Genomic DNA, 18,469 nt, shown 5'->3' with positions numbered 1-18,469 from the left:
CAACGATGTCTTCTAGCACTGCTCCTCAAGGGTTGGGGGCCCTTCTGCCCCTCAAACACCACATAGCTACCTTCTCTGGCTGCACTCTCATGGTGGGACTCTGCATTTGATGCACTGATGGACTTAATGATATAATAAAACTGCTTTGATTTGATTTCTTTAGTCATCTCCCAATCGTTTCCTCCTCAGGGTCCTATTTCGTTATTACCTCTCTTTCCAATCCTCTTTGTTCTTATTCCCTGTACCCTAATAATGCAGGGGAGAGGCTTGGGGAGAGGTAAGAAGTCAAGAGAATTGAAGAAAGGAGGGTATTCCCGGCCCCCTGAATTAAGCTGCAAGGCTCTCTCCTTGCAGCATTTGTGACCAGTCTGCTGGTGTGTGTGTGTGTGTGTGTCCCCGGGTTTCCGTCTTAGCTCCAGGGTTTTCCCCACACCACTTCAGGACTGAGCTCAGCTGCACAAAGGGGCTGGGTGTGAAGCTAGGGGGTACTACCCCTAATCCTGTTGTAGACCCCATCATGTCTGCAGGCTAGATGTGTGTGTTTGGGAGGGAGGGATTGTTAGGCGGTATTTGTTTGTAAAGCCACTTGCTCTTCAGATAATACTTGCACTAACTTCTATTGATGAAGCAGTGTGAGCCCCGGCAAAGTCCTTTCCCAAAGTGTCTTTGAAGCCAAGAGCCCATTGAAGGGAAGAAAAGAAGGGAGAGGGGATTAGTTTGTTCAGCAGCTGTGAATTTCAGTGGGAGGTTGATGAACTCTGAAGTCTTTGTTTAAATTAAAGGGGGGGGGGGGGGGAGAAAAAAAGCCGCTGCTGGAGCGAGAGCCCCACTTGGGGCCCTGAACTAACACAAGGAGAAGTCTGAGCTGCAGGGAGCTGTGTACTGACTGCGAAGACTTTTCCCAAACACTTTCGGAAAAGGTGTTGTGAGAAGAGAAGGGGGCGGAGTGGAGGGATTAGCATGTGAAATGAAGTTTTCATTGACTCCAGCGGGGGTAGAAGGCTATTTTAATGGCATTTTGTTCCCTTATTTTCTCTTCTTGAGCTCTTTAGAGATATTGTTTTGCTAAGACAGGCTTTCTTCCCCTTCCCCCTTCTTTCCAGTCTGAGGATTGCCTCTATGGGAGCCAACATAAATATTTCTCCTCCAGGAATGCAGGTTAATTAAAAGGAAATGAATGAGTGGAAGCATCCAATCCAGCCCCACAATAGACGAGTGCCCTGGCCTGCCCTCCCCACCCGCCACCACCAGCACCACCAGCGCGAGGACGACCCAGTCTCTGTCACTGCCCTCACCTGCTGCTAAGGCCAGCCGAGGCTGGGATTCTTTTCAAGAAAAGAAAGCCTTGCCTGTGTGTAAGCTCACAGTCCAGGGAAAGGAAGGAGACAGTATTTTGTCCACCCTAACCAGAGTCCTTGTCACTTCTCAGGTCCTCCCTCTGCCTTTAGTTGAAATAGGTGGGCTCTTAAAGAGCACATGAAAAGAGGGAAGGGTCCTGGCTTCTAGTGCTCCCCCCACAGTAACTTACTAGTTGATGGAACAAGTCACTCATCTTTCTTGGCATCAGTTTAAATCTATAAAAAAAACAAACAAACAAGGTTTGACTAGCTGACCTCCAAAGTGTCATCCCAAGCAACAGTTCTGGAGTTATCCACATTTGTAACGGGAAACATTGAGCCCTGCCAAATTAATATAAGCTGAGAGCCTAAACTCCATAAATAAAAAGATGGTATTGGTATCTCAGTCACTCTGATGTTTGTTGAATGAACAAATGTAGGAATGGATAATCCAAGAAGTGATGGGAAAAGCAATAGGAAGCTAACACAGCTCAGTAATATGTTCTTTATAGACCTTGAATGAATCTGGTATCAATCCCATCCATTTAGGGATGCAAAACAATAACCAATGAAAGAACTTTCTGGCAGCATGGCATGTTTAGAATACAGGCCTGGAGTTATCAACTATGAAATACAATAGTTTCCCTACCTTTATCCTGAGAGATCTTCTGGAGAATGTAGTTTTACTTTACAGTGTTTTATTTTTATAGTTTCTGCTCCTCAAGAGTTGCGAAGACACTGTTCCTGCACTATCAAATGCTTCTGCCAAGTGGGACAGCTGAGTTAGGATATGCTGCTGCCTGATTAGGGGAGAAGAGCAAGCTGGGAGATTCAAGGGGCCCAGATAAAAGCGGAGAGATGCAGCAGCGAGTCTTTTGCTGATGGAACTGAAATGAAGTACTCAGAAGGCAGGTCTAGCTCCTGTAAGAAAGGAAGGGGACCTCTCACCCAAGTCGTATCAGTAGGATCAGAAGATGTGTAGGGATGAGGCTGGGAGTTTGGGCTCTGGCCTGGCCATTGTCTTCATTTGGAGCCCTTCCACTCTTAGAGGTTGGCCATTAAAGTCTTGGTCCCTGTTCCCAACTTGGAGCCATCCCTCCTTTGTGCCTGGCCCTGCTCTGGGGGTGGTGGGGTTCGAGTGTCTAGTGTCTGAGCAGTTGTACTTCAGAAGAGCCACGCAGTGCCCAGACCCAGAACTGGCCTAGAGGAAGGCTGGGAAGCTCCCTGGGCTGTGAGAATCTGTGACAGATTGGGTCTTCCTTCCCCAGAGCCCTATTTCATAACTGAATTGCTGCTGTACTGCTTCTGTCTTAGATTTGAACCAGAGATTCAAACACAACAAGCTACCGAGTAGTATATTAGTGGATGATTTACTAATCCTTGTCAGAGTCAGCCTCAGTCAAGTCAGGATAACTAAGCCATCAGAAAAGTGAAACTCCAGGGGGCATGGAACCCTGGTAAGGTGAGAGGGAGCAGAGGGCCTAGAGATCATATTCTACACACACACACACACAAATCACCCAAATAAGCTCATTTCCTGGGGAAACGGGCACACATCACAGTAACTGCAATAAATTAAAGTTCAATGTGCTGAACATGTTATTAGCAAGTTCCATTGCAGGAGATTTATGTATTGAAGGAAGGTATCCAATGCATGGATCCTGCATGTTTTAAACCCAGGTTAGTGTAAAGGAAGAGTCCCAGCTTTTTCTTCCCGATGTCCGTCCTTCAGAGGTGTAGATCGGGGTCTGAATGGGAAACTAGTTTTACTTAGCTCAGTCTTGGCTCCAAGGAGCAAGTTTCCTCTGGGGAAGGAGAAGAGATAATGTTGGTTGCTATGAGGAAATGGGTTAGGAGGAGGAAGAAGGTAACTTTAAAGAGTAGACTATGATGTCATTGTCCGTAGATATTTTGGGGTACATGTCTGGGGTACCTTGGGTGATTGTCTAGGAAGGCCATTCCCCTTCTGGATAAAGCACATTGAACATGTAGTCAAAGAGGGGTCAGAGAGATGAGTCAGCCCCCTTGGTTTTTAGCAAGTCAGCTCTGTAGGATTCCCACTCCTTCCATCTTCAGCCCCTGCCTCTAGGAACCAAACCAGAGACATGCTTTTTCCCAGGTCAGTTTTATCAGTTTCCCCATAGACTCTTCAGGGAAAGAAGAGAAAGAGATTAGAGGAGAGACAGCACCAGACATTCCTGGGGAGTCTGTGCTGACAGCAGGGCATTAGAAACCCAGCAGGAAGAAAATGAAGAGACCAGGCAGCAGAAAATGGTGAAAGGAAAGCCAGGACTTTACCTGGGCCCTACATATCTAAGCAGGGTTCTTCCAGTTCCTAAAGCTTGACAGGCTAAGTCCTGTGTTAGGGCAGCTAGAAACCAAGAGGAGGAACGCCTATTCTCGTCCTAGTCCAAAGGTCAGTAGCTCTAAGGAGGTAAGTGGAGAATCTGAGGACTATTCAGACAGAGCTCCTGGAGAGCATGGAGGAGTTGGGGGAACAGGCTGGAAAGAGGCAAAGCTCCCCTGAGATTGCAAAGCAAAGTCTCTCCCCCTCAGGATCCGTGGGCTTGAGAGCGCGGGGTCCCCATCCCCTAGGTTCCTCTAATACTGGGATTCTAAAAGAAGCCTAGGACAAACGGGGTAAGGAGGGAAGAGGAGATCCTTAGGGCTTTCTGCCGGGTTTGTGCGTAGCGCCCCCCCGCGGCCGCTCCGCGCGGCTACAGAAGTACTTGGTGACCCGCCGGCGGCACTGCTCGCAGCGAACAGCGCAGCACCAGTGGAACTTGCAGTTGCAGCTGGACACCGTCTCCGCGCGGCGTTCCTCCACCGCCAGCCCGCAGTCCCCGCAGAGCCGGCGGCAGCTGCGGCGCTCCCAGCGGCCCAGGGCCCGGCCGCGCCGCAGGCACTCTCGGCCCTCTGTGCCCAGCAGTCCGAGCGTTTTGTTCTCCAGGCAGTAGTCCGGGGAGTCCTCCAGGTGCACCAGCTCCCGGGTGGAGATGGAGCGGAAGGTGTCGGCGATGGCGCCGCGGCCGGCCGCGCTGTTGCCGGCACCCTGCAGCAGGTCCACCTTGAGCGCCGCGTGGTACTTCTCCTTCAGGTGCGCGCCCACTTCGCGGAACTCGGGCAGCTGCAGCCAGCAGGTCTGTGTGGTGCAGCTGCCAGACACGCCGTGGCACTTGCACGTGCGTTTCATGGTGCCCTTCACCGCCTGAGGAGAGAGCAGGGAGCCGGCGGGCCAGGGGTTAGCGTGGCTGGCCTCTGCCTCGAGGGGCTGCAAGCCGTCTTGCTAGTTCACGTGGCCAGCCCGCTTGGTACCTCGATTTTTCTAATCTGTCAATGAACTGGAGTGTCGTCAGCACCTAGGGGTGGTAGTGGATGGAGCCAGTCGCCTAATCCCAGGGGCTGCGGGACTCACCTTGCGGCCGGCCTCATTGTTGTGCAGGTTCATGGCCGCCCGGGCATCCTGTCCTGTCTCCAGGGCATCAACAAATTGCTTGGAAATTGCCTCTCCGAAGCCCACGTTGTCACTGCAGCCTCCCCACAGCCAGCCTTGGCCCCCTGGAAAAGCGCAGGAGAGGAAATGTCATTGAATATGCAGGCATGGTGCTTCCTGGGCTGCTGTTTCTGATGAGTTTGAGGGACCCAGGATGAGGCAGGATTAAGGTTGGGCGAGTGCTCTGTGCCCAGGTTAATTTCAGCCTAGGAGATTTTTTGCCACCTTTGCGCTCACACTTCCAGTCTCAGCCAAGCCCCTGCTTACAGCTTGATGAGGTAAGTAGTGGCTGAGGAATTTCCCTGCAAGGTGCCCTCACCCCCTCCACGTGCAGAGTCTCAGGCCCCTGGGCAGAGTGTACACGTGCCCAGCCGGAGTGTGGGATTCAGAAGGGACAAAGCTGCTAGAAAAAGGTTAAGGAAGTGCGAGCCTTGAAGCTCCGAGAGAACCAATTGAAATAACATGGAAGGTGAAGTTGGAAGTCGAGAGGAAGGGCACAGAGGACTGGAGCTGGCAGTAGAGGTAAATAATGGGAAGGTGTTGAGGATAAGCAACATAGAAAGAAATTCCTATGTTTGAGAGAAGGCAGAGAGCACAGAGGACACAGGGAGGGCTGTTCCTTTATCAGTGTACATTGAAGGTAAGGAATCCTGTCAGTGAAAGAAGAAGGGTCCCAAGCTGCATTTGGCCTGGATTACCACTGTAGGGTTTAGGCTCAAACTGGTTCACCCACCTTCAGCATGATTTCCCTCAGACTTAGAATACAAGTCTCTAGACTCTTTCTTCACCCCACTAAGCTCCCTACTGAGATTTCCATTCTCTAAGTGAACTTAGCTGGCCTGCCCTACCCACCCCAATATCACTACTCACCCAGTTGCCCGTTGCGGGAGTCATCACAGCCACAGTTGTCAAAATCCCCAAGGCTGCAGTTTCTAGTCAAGGTGTACATGACCCCAGCAGAGCTGATGGCATGTACAAACGCTGTCTCCCGATTAGCTGTCAGGAACCCAACATTGGTAGAATTAGTGGGAAGGACTGCAGCCCAAAGAAATAGCAGTTATGCTACCTTTCTCAAATACCATCATTCTACTCTCCTTTCCCAATTCCATCCTATTTCTCCATCTTTATAAAGTACATTACCCTCTTCCAGGATCTTTTCCAGCCCAGGTACAGCCCTACTCTTCTGCCCTCCCATCTTTTCAAGTCAAACATATTATGACCAGGTGTCTAGATTATTGTTGACATACCTGGTCATAAAGGGTTTAGGTGGGAAAAGCCCAAGGGAGAAACGGGGATGGAGATATATCTGAGGGTTAGATGTAAAGAACCCATCTCCACTTCCTCCTGGGATATTGGAGTTTAAGTGGCAGACCCCAGAACTGAAAGACAGCTCTTTTCATTTACTGGCATAGCCACTCTGTCTTTTCCATCTTAATTCTTACCAGCCCAGTACTCTCTGCTGAGTCTGCTGCAGGTTCGGAAAAGGGGCTAAGCGACACAAGGAATTATTACCCAGTCCCACCTACCTCCTGATGTTATTCTTATTAGGAGGAAACCTTTTGGCCAACTGGGAGGCCAAGGATTGGGGGTAAGGCAAGGTCCATTTGTCAAGCAGTGGAGATGTTGAGAAAAGAAGAAAAAATCTATAGGTAGGAAAGAGGAGCAGAAGGAAAAGAGCAGACCCTGAAGAGAGAGTTGACCTGAAAGAAGAAACCAGATGGGGAATAATAAGTGTATAAAAGTGGCAGGGGTCTATCCCTGGAGAGTGGAGCTCTAACATGTGGCCAGGGGGTCCTGAGAGCTGTGGCTGAGGTTCTGCTTACCACTGCGAAGCCCGCCATGGCTGGACAGCTGCAGGGCTCTCTCAGGGCAGTTCCAGCGGTCCCAAGCAAACTGGTATTTGCACTCTTCAATACCACTTTGGGCCCCAGCTGCCACGCTGCTGGAGTAGATCAGGTAAGCCTGCAGGGACACAGGAGTCAAAATTCAGACTCACAGCAGTAGACTTGGGAGTCATTTGCCCTAAAGTGGCCCAGCACCTCTCTTCCTGTCCATTCTCCCATCTCTCCAAAATAGTGACAGAGTCAGCCGTTTAAATATGCGGTCTCATTCAAGATCACAAAGAACCCCATGAAATAGGTACCATTTTATAGATAAGGAAACTGAAGCTCAGAAGCAATTTGCTCAAGGTTCACAGCTAGCAAATGGAAGAACTAGGAATGAAACTCAGGTCTGTCAGACTCTAGAACCCATGCCTTTATTCCCTACACTATACTATCTCTCCGTAGTCTAAATCCCACAATTTATGAAATTTCAGCCTTGTTCATCCCACTACTACCTTAGAAAATAACATTTTGGAGCTAGAAAGAACCTTAGAGGTCTTGCAGTACAATTCCAGCATTTTAATGTTGGGGAACTGCAGCTCACCACCGTACTGAGAAGGACGTGTGACTTTGCGGCCTGACACCCATGCAAGACTGTTGATTTTTCTGGCTGTGGAAATTCTGGCCTTAAATTCAGAGTCAGCACACCCGAGTTCTGCTCTTGGCTTTGAAGCTAGTTTGCTAGGTGGCTTTGGGTGTGTCCCTAACCCTCTTTGTGCCACAGTTTTCCCATCTGTAATATATACAGCATAATAAACAATGTGGATATAATGAAAAGAAATTGACATGTGTAGTCTTTGTCAATTAGTGACAAATAAGCTAAAATTAGTGAGATTCAGGGAAATTAAAGGCATTTTTTTCCTTACCTTTGGACCAGTCATCAGGAAATTGTTCACTGACCTAAAAGAGAGAGGAAAAAACAAGAGTTTAAATGGAGAGGCACCAATTCACGTCTGCTTCCAAGAGTTGTAAGGATGACTTAAGGAATACATACAAAAGGAACTGGTAATATGATTTCTCTGGATTTTGAGAGTCAGTTAAAATTTCAAATACCATAAAATTTGGAGTAACATTTCATCATTATTTTGTTACAGAGTGGGAAGAGAGCTAACATTAACTCACTGTTGTGTGCCAGATACTCTACTCTCAGTGTTTTACGTGTAGACCTTGTTAAATCCTTACTGTCTCAGGTATTATTATCTCAATTTTGGAAGAAGAGGGTCTGAGACTCAAAAAAGTTCAATATCACCCTGCTGAAAATTGGTTGAAGCAGAATTTGAGTCCAGGTGGGTCTCACTCCATGAACCTCTGCAGATAGCTCTCTAATCAGGAGGTAGACAGTGGGCTATCTCTCCAGGGATTGAGTCATAACTAAATTCCAAAAATAAATATTCTGACTCAGGAAAATAGTTCGGCTTTCCTTTCTAAAGTAAAGGTGGACTTGCCACGTGACCCAGCAGTTGCACTCCTGGGCATTTACCCCAGAGAAGTGAAGACTTATTTTCACTCAGGAGCTTGTTTTGAATGCTCATAGTGGCTTTATTGGTAAATGGACCCAAACTTGAAACTACCCAAATGTCCTTTAAGGGGGGAATGGTTAAACAAACGCTGGTTCATCCACACTATGAAATACTACTCAGCAATAAACAGGAGGGAAGTATTAACATGATAAAAGCCAATCTTAAAAGGATACATGCTTCATAACTCCATTTATGTAACAATCATGAGATAACATGATTATAGAGATGGAGAACAGAATTGTGGTTGCCAGGAGTTGGGGATGGTGAGGGGAGAGGAAAGGTGGGGCTAAAGAAGGTAACAGGAGAGAGTCTTGTGGTAATGATACAGTCGAAGATCTTGATTGTTGTGGTGGTTATGCAAGGCTATACTTGTGACAAAAAGTTACCCCCCTCCACGCACAAGTGCATGTGAAATTAGTGAAATCTCAATTAAAAAAAAGAAGAGAGGGAGAGCCAAGATGGCGGCTTAGCGAGGTGTGGGGTTTAGTTCGTCCTCCCGAACAGCTACTAAATAACCAGGAACAGTACAGAACAACTGCGGGGGCCACGTCAGTGACCGGACACACAGCATACCCCAGTCTGGACCAGTTGGACCGGCTGCAAGCCCCCCCAGAACCGTGAGTTCCCCAAGCCATGGCAGCCGGTGCCCCTCCCCCACAGGCTGCTTCCCACAAGGGAAAGGAAAGAGAATTTACCAGCAGCAGGGACTGAGCACAATTAAACGCCAATTGTGGAATTAACTCACAAATTCTGATTACTAAAAATAGGCCCCCAGCTCAGCTGAAATGCAAGTAAAAGCGTTAGTTTTTGCCCCAGCGCAGAGGGGCCAAGGCTGACAGAAAAAGAAAAAAGAAAAAAAACAAACAGGTTTTTTGGATCTGAAAAGGTCTGGGCCCTGCAGGAAAGGAGGGGGCACATAGGACCCGGAGATACACAGAGCAACGTACCAACTTAAGCTGTTGATTCGCAAACCCGAGGAACAGGGTCCTGCTCTGAAAAGGATTTTTCTTTTTCTCTTTGGTGGCTGTGTTTCTATGGATTGATTACTCTTTGGATACAGCGGCAGGGCTTCTCAGGCTCCACTGACCCAGGCATAGGCAGAAACAAGCTCGTTTGAGGGCTTGTCTGGAGCGTGTGCCTTCCCCCGGGAAGCCCAACTCAGGTGGAATCCCTCCCTCAAGGAATTCAGACCCCAAGGTCTGGAAAAGTGAAGCAATTAAAGCCAGCCTACAACCTCTCCTCTGTCTCCACCACGCCCCCAGCTGGGAGAGTCTGCTGAAGTTCAAGGTACCACATCACATTATGCTGGTGGGACCTGCAGGCAGACAAGCGCCACCTACTGGGCAGCAGGGTAGGAAAACGGAGAGCTTAGAGATTTCACAGGAAAGCCTTTCAATCTGCTGGGTCTCACCCTCAGGGAAAACTGAAGCAAGTGACTCTTTCCTCCTGACAGGAGGCCAGTTTGGCCTTGGAAAATCCGGTTGGGGTCTATAATACCTAAGCAGACCCTCCTAAGGGGTGGGGGAAAGGCACCATACAGGAAGGGCAAGAAACAAAAAAACAAGAACTGAAAAATTCTGATCTGTTAAACAAACCCTAAGCTAGAGGACCAGAATAAGCTGAACTGAATGTCAAAGAACAGACAGACAACAAAGTCATCCAGCAAGAAAACCCTAGGAAAAAAAAATGAAAACAATCTCCAGAATAAACTAATTAAGATAATTAAATGCCTAGATGCCAGTGAAAAAATAATGAATCATACTAGGAAAATTAAAGAAATGGCCCAGTCAAAGGAACAAACCAACAATTCAAATGAGATACAGGAGTTGAAACAATTAATTCAGAATGTTCGAACAGACATGGAAAACCTCATCAAAAATCAAATCAATGAATTGACGGAAGATATAGAGAAGGCAAGGAATGAAGAGAAAGAAGAAATCGAAAGTCTGAAAAAACAAATCACAGAACTTGTGGGAATGAAAGGAACAGTAGAAGAGATGAAAAAAACAATGGAAACCTACAATGTTTTGTAACAGCTGCAATGGTTACAAAAATATATAATAGCCTTTGCTAATCACACAGCTCACAGGCTTAATGAAACTAAATTAGCAATATTAAAAAAAAAACAATGGAAACCTACAATGTTAGATTTCAAGAGGCAGAAGATTAGTGAACTGGAGGATGGGACATCTGAAATCCGACAAGCAAAAGAAAATACAGGGAAAAGAATGGAAACATATGAGCAGGGACTCAGGGAATTGAATGACGACATGAAGTGCATGAATATATGCATTGTGGGTGTTCCTGAAGCAGAAGAGAAGGGAAAAGGAGGAGAAAAACTAACGGAGGAAATTATCACTGAAAATTTCCCAACTCTTATGAAAGACTTAAAATTACAGATCCAAGAAGTGCAGTGTACCCCAAACAGAATAGATCCAAATAGACATACACCAAGACATTTATTAATCAGAATGTCAGATGTCAAAGAGAGAGACTTTTGAAAGCAGCAAGAGAAAAACAATCCATCACATACAAGGGAAGCCCAATAAGACTATGCATAGATTTCTCAGCAGAAACCATGGAGCCGAGAAGACAGTGGGATAATATATCTAAGATACTAAAAGAGAAAAACTGCCAACCAAGAATTCTATAGCCAGCAAAACTGTCCTTCAAAAATGAGGAGGAAATTAAAACATTTGTGATAAAAATTCACTGAGAGAATTTGTGAACAAGAGACTGGCTCTGCAAGAAATACGAAAGGGAGCACTAGAGAAAAAAAAAAAGAGCCACTAAAGAGAATGACAATTAAATGCAATGCATGATCTTGGACTAGATCTGATTATGGAGGAGAAAAAGCCCAAAAGGCCATTATTGGGGCAAATAAAAAAAACTGAAATGTAGACTGTAAACTTTATATCAATGTTAAATTTCTTGAACTTGATAACTTTACTTAAGGTGGTCACATAAGTGAATAGCCTGTTTCTTAGGAAATATACAAGGAAGTATGTACTCAAGGGGTATGATGTGTATAACCTACTCTCAAATGTGTTTAATAGACAGAATGATATGGCAAATGTCTAAAAATGCTCGTTTAGGAGGATGTGTATATCTGGGAAGGGAGGTATATTGGAGTTCTCCATATGTTTTTGTTGTTGTTTTGTTTTCTTTGTTTTAACCACATTCATATATAATTTAGTAGTGTTAGTTACATTCTCAATGTTGTGCTACCACCCCCACCGTCCATTGCCAGAGCTTTTCCATCACCTCAGATAGAAATTCTGTACTGATTAAGCATTCACTTCTCATCTGTACGGGTTTGTATTATTATTGCAACTGTCCTGTTAAGTCTGAAATTACTTTAAAATAAAAAGTTTAAGAAAAAAAAAACTAGTGAAATCTGAGTAAGCTTCATAGATTATCCCAAAGTCAATTTCTTGGTTTGGATATTGTACTATAGTCACGTAAGATGTTAATATCTGGGAAGGCTGGGGAAAGGGTCCATGGAATTTCCTTGTGTATTTATTTGCAACCTTCTACAAATCTATAATTATTTCAAAATCAATGTTATATACATACACACACACATAGCTTGGAGTTCTGAAAATCTGGAGAATGGACCTCAGTGTGGACATCTGAAAATTAATTAAAAATATATAATGTACGTATGCATATCTTTCTTTTTACATGGTAATGTAAGACAGTAACCTGGGAATCATTAAGCATTGTTACATGAAAGCCGATGTACCCTGCAGTTCTAAAGGCCATCGTGATGCTGGATATCATCAGAAAGAGCATTAGAAATGAGATTCTGATTTCATATCATGTCAGAGGCCAGAAGGTGTTGGCTGATTTCCCTCTTCAAAAAAAAAACACACACACACAACACCTAAAATGTGGGGGGTTTTGAAGACAAATTACTAACAAACTGCCATATGAGAGAAGATGGAAAAGATTAAATCTTTCATCCAAGGAAAAAATCTCAACCAGGTATAATAGAATTTTAGAAAATCATGAGCGACTACAGAGCGCAGCAAAACTCCAGGGCATTTCTCATCGTTGGAACGTTACACATTTTGCATCTTTGTCTGCTGTTTGCCTCCCCCACTAGAATGTGAGCTCCATTAAGACGGACTTTTTTTTTTGGTCTGTGTTGTTCACTAAATATTACCAGTGCTTTGAACAGTGCCTGAGGATAGTAATCACTTAATAAATATCCGTTAAATGAAAGAATGAAGTAACACACATTTATGGATAGGCACAGGAAGAAATTTTATCTAATTTCTTCAGAAGGAATCATCTAATTGCTTCAGATGGAGCAGTTATCTAGAGAGACAGAGGAATAGGAGCGGATCTATCATTTATGCCCATGGTTTACATGCCAGTGTCTTCCAGATCTTTACCTCCAGCCCTGACTTCTATCTTGAGTTCCAGAACTGCGTTTCCAAGTGGATGCGAGACTTCTCTACAGGGAATGTTCATCAGAATTATAAAGACAGTATGTCTAAATAGTAACTCATCTTCCTTCACCAGCCACTTCTCCTGTTAATAGAACCACTATTTTCTCAACTCTCTCCCAATCCATTCTTACCATCCGATCAGTTATCAAGACCTGTGCATATTATATATATATCATATCGTTTACATACTGGTTCCCTGTTTTCTACTCTCATGGTCACTGCCTTAGTTGTAGCCTCTGACCTAGACCACTGCAGAATCTCCACTAACTGAGCTCTCTGCCCTCCTCCAATCAAGCATATAGCCTCCAGCTAGATCAATCTTCTGAAAGCTTGATTCTCAGTTATTCTTCTGCTCAAGAATCTTCCATAGTTCTCCATCTCCTGGCACTGAAGGCCCTCCATAATCTGACCCTCCATACCCTTCCAGCCTCATTAAACATCCCTACCTGTGCTATCCTCTAGTTATGCTGAATTAGTTGTTATTCCCACATTCTGGGAGTTCATACTTCTTTGTCTTTTTTCATGCTGTTCTGTTAAATCTTACCTTGGTAATTTCAACGGTTGGTTCTGGGAAAACTGAACAGCCACATGTAAAAGAATGGAGCCAGACCCTTTCCTCACACATATACAAAATTTAACTCAATATGGATCATAGACCTAAATGTAAGAGCTAAAGCTATAAAATCTTTTGAAGAAAACATAGGGATAAATCTTCATGACTTGAAGTTAGGAAAATGGTTTTCTGTGCTATGATACTGAAAACATAAGCAGACAAATGAAAAGAGATAAATTGAACTTCATCAAAATTTTAAACTTTGGTGCTGCCAAGGACATTATAATGAAAAGTAAAAGACCACCTACAGATGGGAGAAAATATCTGCAATCATATAATCTGAGAGACTTGTATCCAGAATATATATTTACTTACAACTCAGCAATAAAAAGATAACCCAACTTAAAAATGGACAAAATATAGGAATAGGTACTTCTCCCAAGAAAATATAAAAATGACCAATAAGCACATAAAAAAAGATGGTCAATATCATTAGTCATCAGAATAATACAAATCAAAACTACAATTAAATACCATTCACACCCACTAGGATGGCTAAAATTAAAAAGACGCAATAACTGAGGATATGGAGAAATCAGAACCCGAATACATTGCTGGGGAGATTATAAAATGGTGTAACCACTTTGAATACAATGATTTTCTTTTTTTAAACATGGGCAGGCACTGGGAATAGAACCCGGGTCCTCTGGCATGGCAGGCGAACATTCTCACCTGCTGAGCCACCGTGGCCCACAGTGTAACCACTTTGAACAATAGCCTGGCAGTTCCTTACACGGTTGAATACAGAGTTACCATATGACCCAGCAATTCTACTCTTAGGTATACACTCAAGAGGATCGGCAATGTGTGTCCCAAAATAATTTGCATGTGAATGTTCATAGTGGTGATTCACAATAACCAAGAAGTGGAAACAGTCCAGATGTCTATCAAGTAATGAATGGGTGAATAAAATGTGATATAGTCATACAATGAAATATTATTCAGTCATAAAGGGGGATGAAGTACTGATACATGCTATAACCTGGATGGCCCTTGAAAACATTATTTTAAGTGAAAGAAACCAGATGCAACGTAACACATATTGTATGATTCTATTTATATGAAATGTCCAGAATAGGAAATTCATAGAAAGTGAAAGTAGATTCGTGACTGACAGGGTCTGAGCAGAGAGAGAATGGGGAGTGACTGCTAGTGAGTGTGGGGTTTCTTTCAGAGGATGATGAAATGATCTAAAATTGATTATGGTGTTGCTTGCACAAGTCTGTGAATATACTAAAAATCACTGACTTTTACACTTCAAAAGTGTGAATTTTATGGCTGGTGAATTATGTCTTAGTAAAGCTTTTATTTTAAAATCTTGCTTACTCTTGAATATCAAATTCAAATGCCACACAGATTTATTATTTTTCTCTTTGAAGCCTCACAGTGCCTTTTTTCTGCCTCAAATGAAACTGTCCTCATATTTCCATATACTAGACTATAAATAGGGACAGCCTTAATTATCTTTGGATCCTCTCAGCTCCTAATACAGTACCTTGAACACATTAAGTATTCTATAAACATAGATTGAATTAAAAGATTTTGATCAGATACAACAGAAAATTTGGAGAGAATAGGACTGAAACAGATTTGGTGGGATGTGAAAGGGCAATCTTTGGCAAGCCAGTGTTCCCGTTAGTTTTTTAACATTTGAGCAGATGATCTTGTCCCATTAGCAGATGATCAAACTAGAAAAGCAAAAGACGAGAAATACTGAATAAATATAGCCAGGGATTAAAGTTTTAATCAAGCCACAAAATCCATCTGACACATTTAGCAATTGTTATTTTGTTTAATAGTCATTAGGCATAAGTGGTAAGCAAGTCACATAAATAACTGTAATTTTGCTTTTATGCTGCAAATAAAAATTTTATATTTGTTTCTTCTTTTAATAATCTTCCAGAATGTGTGTGTGTGTGTGTGTGTGTGTATGCACACTGATGAAATAATAAGACTTAATTTCTATCACATGATAATAGCTAACATTTACTAAGTATGCCAAGAACTCTTTTACCGCTTTACCTGAATCTTCTTTTAAAACAATTGTGTGGAGTATGCACAAGTTATTTGAGGGTTTATTCTGTGGACAACAAATACTATTCTAAGTGTTTTCTTATATATGTTTAAGTTCATATATTTTTCACAACAGTTACTTAAGGTAGAAACAATCATATCATCCATTTTTCAGATATAGAAACTGAAACAAAGTGGTTGGTTGTCCAGCATCACACTGCTAGTTAAATGGTAACACCAGAACTTGAACCACAGTCTGATTCTAGAAGATGTATTCCTTAACTGTTACACTTTTGTGCAACCTGTGTTTCCCTTACTCTTACTTCCACCTGCTAATCCAGGACTCTGGATACCTGAAAAGTCCTTGATAAGTATTTCTGGGAAGTCTCAGTGATGTTTTGTACATACTCATACAGAAGACTAGTTAACTATCACGCCTCTGCTGCTTTTTTATTCTGCTACTGCTTCAGTCCTCCCCTCAGCTTCCGTGCCCACCAGGCACTATATCTGCCGGGCATTGTCTCTACTTCATCTGGGAATCATGACATCCCCTGGGACTGTGGATGCTCACGCTGATTCTATGCATAGAAAAGTGGAGTCAAATGTCCTCATACCCTCTTTAGAGTTTTACTTTTCCACTTGAACATTAGAACTGTGCCATTTGTGTCCAAAGCTCTTGTAGTTTTAGAAAAATAGTTCTTTTGGTTTTGCTTCCAGCATGCCCTCCTAGTAACCCCCAAATCCCTTCATTGAACTGTAACCAAGAGGCTTGCTAACAAATTCAAGTGATGCTTCATTGCTGGATCTTTCCAATTTTCTGCCTTTAGAGTAGTTTCTCTCCTGGAGAGACTCTATGGTCACTTATTTAGATGGATTCCTGGGACTTGCAGTCTTACCTATTTTCCTGATATGCTCAGACACATGGAATCCAAATGGTGGACCCAGGCTGGAGCCCCTTCATAGAGTGGTCCTTTATTAGAGTGCCATCTTGAGAAGAAATGGGAATTTTTTTTAAAAAAAGCATTTCATAGAGTCTCTTTGTTCTTTTTTTAAATCGTTAAATATACTCTGCTCAGGCTCAGCCTTCAGGAACCCTGGCTCCCTTATGCTAAAATCACATTAGCCTTTACACACTGGCCATACTGTTTCACTCACCCAGGACCTCTTCCACCCCTAAGAACAGCTCTCTGAAGGATGAGTGCTAGTGCTTTTTCTGATTCTGGGGGAGACTTTTTAAGACTCTTTATAACTTGGGAGATGGCAATTTCCACTGGCTTAGAAGCAAACACATGGGGACTAAAGTCTGGCCAGATGAGCAGAATAATTCCTGGACTGGGCCCTGAATGAAAGTCTAGCCCACCCTTGCCCCCAGATGCTGGAAGAGGAAGCTTTGGTGAGAGTGCTTCCCCCAGATCTGAAATTGCTATAAGACCCAGTGGTGGGGGGTGTGGCCAACAAAATTCTTGGCCAATTTCCTTTAACTGTCAGGTTGTCATAGTCCCTGGCCTGGACTGGGTTAGATCCTTCCTCCACCCTGCTCTTCTCTCCTGGTGTGTGCCTTGCTTTAGAGGTTCTTGTAGAGGTACTCAGTCTAGGACAGTGGCGCTTATACTGTAGAATGCATGAAAATCCTCTGAGAGGTTTGTTCAACATGATGAGTGCTGGGCTCCAGCTCCAGAGAATCTTGTAGAGTTCTAGTGACAAGGGCATTGGGTAGTAGGAATCTACTTGTTTAAGAAGTTCCTCTGATGATTTTATCACAGACAATCCCCAGATTCCACTCTGAGAAACACTGATCCAGAGGCCTACAACCACATAATACCTAAGTAGTAACCTGAGTATGTGGAAGACCTGAATTATTCCTTCAATCTTCAGGATATGGCTGCCTGAATAGTAACGATTAAAAAAAAAAAAAAAGAAGGTGGATATACTGATTCTTAAGTCTGGAGCTTTGCTCTGGAAGGACTCTTCTTTTGTATCTGGATAGAGGTCTTCTGGTTTGGTAGCTCTTGAAGCTGTTTACTGGTCACTGCCCTGAAGGGGCACTGAGTATTAAAATTGTGTATTTCTTTCCTTCCCTGCATTTTTTTCTTGATATCCTATTTTCCTATCAAGTAGAGCTGTGCTGTTTATGTCCATCTTCCCTATCTCAGGAATAAAAGTAGTCCCACAAGGATTCTGAGTCCCTGTCTAGGGACCATTTGTCCTCTCAGAAGCATGCTGTCTCACTCCAAGCACAGAAGTCTTCAATGCCAACGCCATTACTGTAAGTTCTTGGACCACCTCTACTCTCTTGTCACCAATCCTGAAGTAAGTCTTTAAACTCACTCTTTGATCTATATTTTTTCTTACGAGCTTCAAATACCACCTCACTCCCTACCCCACCCCCATACTGAGACACAATTTCACGGTAAATAGTCTCTGCTGTCACTTGCTCCCATCTAGACAGGTTAGTCAAATTGTGTCTGTTTGTCCTTGTCTTCACTACCTCCTGCCACAGTTTATCTAATATCAACACTTACATGGAAGTTCTCTCCTCTTCCTTTTAATGTATGTCTAACTTCTTGTCATGCTCTTCATTACCAAACATCTTTTCAATTGCTGTTAACCACCCACAGATACATGTTCATGAGTGGTTTTGAGGCCGTGGCAATCTCTAAAGCAGAGCCCTTTGGACTTTATATCATTTCCCCATTGCTTCTTTGTTCTAGTGAGCTTCAAATCTTGCCACATCTCAGTGGCATGACCTAGCTATGATTTGAAATTCTTTTATATAGGGCACTATAGCTCCTCAAACACCCACAGCTTCAGCATTGTGCAGCTCCTCTCAAGGGTTGTACCGCCTACATAATGCTTACTTCATAATCAGTCTGGTCACCAGTAAAATTTGTTTCCCAGAGAGCTGGAACAGGAGGAGAGGGATTTTGGATCAACCCAAATACAAATGTCAGAGCCTCTCTTTTAGCTCTTGGAAAGTCTCCAAGAGGTTTTGTTTTGTTTGTTTGCTTGATTGTGTTTACTTTTTAAATTATTTATTATCCATGGATCCGTACACATTAACTTTCAAAGTCCCTCTTTACCTGAAACTGTTTGAAGAAGTTTACATTATTTTACCCCTTTCGGAAGTTCACAAAAATTTACAAGGTCCCATTC

General features: G+C 43.6%; 1 protein-coding gene across 2 annotated transcripts; it reads right to left on the bottom strand.

The window, feature by feature from the left end:
• Nucleotides 1-2,706: 2,706 nt before the first annotated feature.
• Nucleotides 2,707-18,146, bottom strand: WNT8B (Wnt family member 8B). Of its 2 annotated transcripts, XM_077124405.1 has the most exons (7): nucleotides 17,839-18,146; nucleotides 16,213-16,303; nucleotides 7,580-7,613; nucleotides 6,654-6,792; nucleotides 5,701-5,826; nucleotides 4,753-4,895; nucleotides 2,707-4,545 (listed from the first exon to the last, which is right to left on the bottom strand). In XM_077124405.1, exons 3-7 carry the CDS (start codon nucleotides 7,592-7,594, stop codon nucleotides 4,000-4,002), a joined length of 969 nt encoding a protein of 322 aa, XP_076980520.1. In that variant the 5' UTR covers nucleotides 7,595-7,613; nucleotides 16,213-16,303; nucleotides 17,839-18,146; the 3' UTR covers nucleotides 2,707-3,999. The 2 variants fall into 2 exon arrangements, with proteins under 2 accessions (XP_076980520.1, XP_076980519.1); XM_077124404.1 differs by lacking the exon at nucleotides 16,213-16,303.
• Nucleotides 18,147-18,469: the final 323 nt, after the last annotated feature.

This window comes from Tamandua tetradactyla, chromosome 13, assembly GCF_023851605.1.
Source record: "Tamandua tetradactyla isolate mTamTet1 chromosome 13, mTamTet1.pri, whole genome shotgun sequence".
In the NCBI taxonomy this organism is placed as follows: Eukaryota; Metazoa; Chordata; class Mammalia; order Pilosa; family Myrmecophagidae; genus Tamandua; species Tamandua tetradactyla.
This window is presented reverse-complemented; position numbering and strand designations above follow the sequence as displayed.

Bases quoted from the DNA above. Each gene is read 5' to 3' on its own strand.
- WNT8B (XM_077124404.1), bottom strand. The intron at 6,793-7,579 runs GTAAGGAAAAAA...GTGTCCCTGCAG, and splicing joins TCCTGATGACTGGTCCAAAG to GCTTACCTGATCTACTCCAG. The intron at 4,896-5,700 runs GTGAGTAGTGAT...GCGCTTTTCCAG, and splicing joins CTCCCGCAACGGGCAACTGG to GGGGCCAAGGCTGGCTGTGG.